The sequence below is a fragment of the Cryptotermes secundus genome, unplaced genomic scaffold (genome assembly GCF_002891405.2).
Source record: "Cryptotermes secundus unplaced genomic scaffold, Csec_1.0 scaffold1705, whole genome shotgun sequence".
NCBI lineage: Eukaryota > Metazoa > Arthropoda > Insecta > Blattodea > Kalotermitidae > Cryptotermes > Cryptotermes secundus.
In genome coordinates, this window is record NW_019718639.1 from 1409601 (window position 1) to 1415672 (window position 6072).

Here is a 6072-nt window from a genome sequence, read left to right on the forward strand (position 1 = left end):
GCAATCAAGTCGTCCTGAGCAAACTGCCACATCAACATGGAGTAATTAATTAATTATTTCGATTAGTGGGGGGTTGGAGTCGATCTGGGTACACTCGGCATGGCGGCCGCTGATTGACCTATTGTACCTGTCCCTGGCGATTATGATGATGATGGAGAATTTGGTGGAATCAAGATTGGCAGAGGAAACCAAAGTACTAGGAGAAAACCTGCCCCAGCACCACTTTGTCCACCACAAATCCCACTTGACCAGACCCGGGATTGAACCCGGGCCGCTGCAGCGGGAAACCAGCAACTAACTGCTTGAGCTATGGCGTGGCCTCTCAATATGGAGTAAGTCTTCAATGCTCAGGGTCTGTCTCAGCCTCCAGAATGTCAGGTGCTTACTCCATACTGAAAATGTTGATCGTCTAAGCAGACTTTATCGCATGCAGTCACCATGACAGGTTCAAATCACATGTGAATCTAGTTAACTTCACACATGAAGCATACAAGCAGAGCGCACTGTGGAAAAACTAGGCTACAGAAACCACATATTGGCATACCCACTACACTCATCAAAACACTCTGGGTAACCTGTATGAGAGTCGGGAACCGCTGACATCATCATCTCATAAAACATTCTGAAATACTTCGATTTCGGTGAGGTTTAGCATTCTCACAGCACTGACAATTTAGACTCTTGTTTTTGGGACGTCAAGCAAACTTAGTACACTAGTCATTACCAGCATTATGTAATAACCGTGGACCATACCTTGCTCGGCTCAGTGAATATTATATTGTGACATGTTGAGCTATGGATAACGCCCCTCCCCGCCGCCAGCCGAAGTGAGCCGAGCGGAGCCGAAGTTAGCCGAGTCCCAGCATCCTGGTAGCTATGCACTGCGAGTCAACAGTGGTGACGTCACCAAGATGTACCGCGGGTTGCTAGGCAGCGCGGGTCAACAGTGGTTGCGAGAGACGACGGTAGTAACAGCGGTACACAGCGTTGCTGGCACGATGGCACCAGACATAGTGGTGCCTATTACGTGGCCGTTTTCTGTGTTGTCCGATCAAGGCTACATAAGGAGCAGCGAAGGCTATTCACAGTCAGTCCTGGAGCTACCTCCGAGTTAGTTCAGAGTTAGCCAGCAACCAGTCAGCTGTATTCTGGCATTTGGAGTGTAGTATTTGTGATACTGCAGATAGCAGTAATTGTCAGATTGTAAGTTAAGTGCGAATGTGAAATAAAATTCGCTACATCAAATATGGCGTGAATTTATTTGTCGCGTTATATGCCCAATACGTGACAATATTATGTAATGCTGGTAACACTCTACCAGACTACATAGAGTAACATCCCCAAAAAAGTACTTTTTATATTCACTGCTGTGAGAACCTCTGATCTCAAACAACGTTTCATTTACAATGGATTTCTCACTTACTGTTCCTCAGTTTCAGGGTTTCCCTCACTCAACGTTCAATTTCAATGATCCCAAGTCAATTATCTCACTGTTAGATTTCCCCGTTTCAGACTCTCCTGCTTCTTCTCCCTAAAGAATCCTAATGCAGGGCTCAATGTATTTGTCTATTTCAACAGTGGTTACAGTTGAAAAGTTTTATCTTCTGGGGTACATATCACCACCTTCAGGACTGAACAGTAAGTCAAGTAAGAAACCATCTCTGCTTGCTACCTGCTTCATGAAATTTTCTTGCATGGTGTACTATTCAACCCTGAAGATGGAGGTGACATGCTCTTCCGTTGACTTTCACCACAATTCACGGCGTTTTGTCCAAGAAGGTATAACGCTCCACAATAATCACTGTCACATTCTCAAATCCTATGTGAGTAAATCTGATCCACACACCTACATCAGACCAAATGCTGTGGGCTATTTTAGGATATAATACACGAGTGCCCAAGTTCAGAATCAGATCTGGCAAATGTGTGGCATAAGAAAGCAATTATACTGGCCAAATGTATATTATATAATGCATTACTCACATCTTTCCAGCTGCGAAAGCTGGATCCTGACCAAAAGATATGAAAACTCCCTTCATTAACATATTATAACCCACATAAGGCAGAAGCTAAGTCACTCAGCTGGTCAGAAGAAAGCCAAGCATTTTATAGAACCTGAAGGTTCCCTATCATATTAACGAGAGCTGTCACTGAACTCTATTCTAAGCCAGCTGAATCCAGTCCACATCCTCACACCGTTTCTTTACGGAAAGGATGTGGAAGGACAGGGGCTGCAGCCTGATTTGAGGTAATATCCTAGCATTTGCCTGGAGGGACTGAGAAAACTCACAAGGTAGTCAGTCTCCATGTTGTACACATAATGAGCCACAATGCATTCCAGGACCAAATTTCTTCACTGTAGGAGCCCCACAGTTTGGCAAGTTGTCACGTTAGGTACTAGTAACATTCTTCAATACCACATCAACTGGTTACTGGTTGTTGAGACCCTTTGGTGAGGACAGGATGTGGCGTGTAGGAATGCTGGTGCCTTCCATGAGACTAGGGTTCACGAGGATTGCATTTGGGGAGCAGACGATGCCACCTGATGATCCGGCGCTAGACATCCCTGATGAAGACAATGGGGCAGGCACTGATACAGGGAACAGTTGCTGCTGCTGCTGTTGACAACATGAAAACACAATGTCAGATTTGTTACGCCAGCAAAGGTTGGCAATATCTGTGCAAATAATGTGCACTATTCTCAAGAGTGGCCAAACTGAAGAACAACCTGGTTGTCTAGTTACAGTGAAAACTAATGAGAATGTGGAAAAGATGAGGGCTTTTATATGAAACAATCACTATTAGGGCATCAGAACTGGAGCACGAGAATAAACGTGGACAAGAAAACAATAAAACAAATTATAACCAACGATTTTATAAAGAGAAAAGTCTGCTCCATAACAATGCCAAAGAAATCACAAGGAAAAGAAATTTGTGTTGATATGCTGGAAAAAGTCATACAAGATTTGGACTTCTTGGGTAGTATGGTCATCTGTGAAGGAACATAGATGTTTCAATATGATCTAGGACCAAAACAGCAGTCAGTGCACTGGAAATCAACCCATTATCCACGATAAAAGAAAGCAAGAATGTCAAAATCTAAAATCAAGACAATGTTTATTGTTTTCTTCAATAATGAACAAACTGCTGCAGCTGAGTGTACCCCACCTGGCCACATCTCATATGACATCAAAAGTCAGGACCATTTTCTGAATTATGAAGATGTGGAAGTAAATGGCTGAGGCCTATTTTGTCGTGGTATCCCAACAGTTACATAGATGGCCCGATGAAAATCAGAAGGAAACAAGTCTCAAAATGCAGTTGTTACAGGCAAAGATATGAATTTGGAACATTTAAATTCACAGCAGAACCTGACCACTAGACCATAAAATTTGACAAATGACAGGCAGAGTTAATCAGAGCTGGATAATGAAAATTCTTATAACTTCTCTAGCCAGCACTGGTAAAAGTAAAGATCCAAAATAAAACACCTGTTATACGAAAAGTGAAACATATTTATCTTACCCCAACATCATGGTGAAAATAATGCGATGGTATCATAACACCAGCATTACTGACTGTTGGTTGATCTGTCAAGTTGGCAGCACTTGATGTGCTGCTGGCGCTGAAGCTCAAATGCAATGATGTGGCAGTGGTTTGAGACTGACTGTATATAGGTATGGAAGATTTGGACTGGCTATACAATGTTACAGAGCCTAAAGTGTTTTGAGGTTGACTGTATAGTGAGATAGGTTGACTGTATAGAGATACAGGTGGGACAACATTCTGAGACTGGCTGTACAGCAGTGGATTAGGGACAGGTTCCACTGAGGGAGGGTGAGTGGGGGGTTGGGGGCTGGTTATGTCAGTGTGGTGGGAAGAAGGGGCATGCTGAATGGGGGGCCCAATTGATGTTGACAGCATCTGAAACAAACGCCTGATAATGAAAATGCGGAAGATCACTGTCTTCTGGTATGTGACAACATGTAGTCTGGTATCTCATTACCAGCCTTTCAGAGCAAATTTCTCATTCCATCTTTGGGGCAGAAGAGTTAAGCTCCTTACTTACATTTCTACCCTGAAGATGGAGACAGGAGGTTCGTCTGAAATTATAATTATCTACCAGATCTCATGGCTGCACATACCAGAAGACAGCAAATTTCATAATCACTGACTTGGTGATGTAAGATTTCATAAAATATGAAATATTCTTTAACCAAATCAGATGAGGGACACATGGTAGAGTAGTTGGTTGAGGCACTATGCTACAAGCTGAAAGGTCGTGGTTTCGAGTCCCAATAAGGTCAATGGATTTTTTTCAATTGACCTAATCCTTCCAGCTGCACTATGGCCCTGGAATCGACTCAGCCTCTAACAGAAGTGAGTAACAGGAATCTTCCTGGGGGGTAAAGGGCGGCTGGCGCATAATGCTGACAAACTTACCACCATCTTTGAGCTGATTGTCTACAGAAAACATGGGAGCCTCAATGTCTCACAACCCTATAGGCCTTTATGGCCTGTTAGATAGCTTAACCCCCACAGCTTGGAAATGTTGGCCAGGAGCAGGGGGCAGGAAAAATGTTGGTTAATGGGAGAGAAATGTCATGCAAAAAAAGTTTGACCTGAGACAATGTCTTGCAACTCTATTTCTGTACACAGTGTGATCACAATGACTACACAACAGAAGAAACTGATGGATACTTTATTCAGTGTTTTGAGAAATAAAGTCCCTGTAACAGGCTGTGGAGGCCGATGGGGTTGTGAGACGTTGAGGCTCGCACATTTCCTTGACAAATGGCAGTAAAAGTTGTCAGCCATACGCGCTGGCTGCCCTTTACCCCAGGAAGATTCCTGGTACTCATTTCTGTTAGAGACTGAGTAGATCCCAGGGCCACAGTACGGTTGGAAGAATCAAGTCAATTGAAAAATCTGATAGCCTCATTGGAAATCAAACCCATGACCTTCCAGCTTGTTGCGTAGTGTCTCAACCAACTCAGTAAGACTTGCTTTCATGAGTACCTGTCACCTGAGCTGTATATGTCTGCTGAATGTAATATACTAATGCTAAACCATTCAGCACATTTTTTACTGTTTACTTAAGAATGCTACCAGAATATCATACCCTATAGTGTCAAATGGTTTGAAAATTTGTCAGTGAGCTGTAAATCACACGGCAGGAATCCAAAAATTTATCTGATGGGTCCAACAGAATCCACAAAAACATAACAGCTCAATTGGTCTCTGGATTGAGCTTTGAGCCATGGACCTCCTCAATGTCAGGTGAGTGTTACCACTTGATTTAACCTTTAACCTACGGCCCTTTAAACTTAGGCTGTGGCGGCGGTACGGAATTATTTAAAGGGCCGCTCTTAGAAATCCGTAAAAGCTGTAAGTTACTTACTAATTTTGCTCCTATTTCTGCTATTTCTGTGATAATCGAACGAAATAAACGCTGTTTTTTTCTCGAAAGAATATAGAATCAGATATTGTAATTTACAGATTGTATAAAACATGTTAAAATTTTTGCACTGACTCCAAAAAGAAATTTGCCAATTTTTTTCCTTCTCTGCGAGAATTCATACGTTTTGGACACCCCTGAATGCCATCTGCTGGATGACGACATTAGTCCAAGTAACGGTAACAGACCGGATGTTGTGTCTAGAGACTTTATCGCAGTCTGTGACGAACTTCAACTGGAATGTTGTCAGTGGAAGAGAGATATAAACTCACGTGTTGTTTATAGATCTCTCCTAAACAATACGTATACTGTTCATCTACAGTTCAATGCTAGCATTCTTTATGCATGCGTTGCCGTTGCCGTACTAACACACAGCAAATAGCTTAGTGGCTAGACGTGTTCAGTCGAGAGTAATTTCAAAGTTCGTTCGTAACATGTGGTCCGTGTCGTTTGGGATATTCTGACATATTGCAGCTAATCAATGCCTCCGATACAGAATCCTGTACCGACAATTCTGAGAGTGACGTTGAAGGTAGCAAATCATAAAGTGATTTCGAAGAAGACCCATAATCTTCGTCGGCAACCTGGGGAGCACGACACCAGCGTGGCACGAG

General features: G+C 42.9%; 1 protein-coding gene across 5 annotated transcripts in view; it reads right to left on the minus strand.

Annotated features, from left to right (window-relative positions):
• Positions 1 to 1255: 1255 nt before the first annotated feature.
• Positions 1256 to 6072, minus strand: part of LOC111863680 (Golgi-specific brefeldin A-resistance guanine nucleotide exchange factor 1) — a 45009-nt gene continuing 40192 nt past the window's right edge. For 4 of the 5 annotated variants that reach the window (XM_023850207.2, XM_023850215.2, XM_023850238.2 and 1 more), the window contains exons 31-32: positions 3526 to 3924; positions 1256 to 2618 (exon numbers count right to left, since the gene is read on the minus strand). In XM_023850207.2, coding sequence (XP_023705975.1) covers positions 2430 to 2618; positions 3526 to 3924 — 588 coding nt within the window. In that variant the 3' untranslated portion in view covers positions 1256 to 2429. The remainder of the gene's footprint in view (positions 2619 to 3525; positions 3925 to 6072) is intronic. The other variant, XM_023850219.2, reaches the window with a different exon arrangement.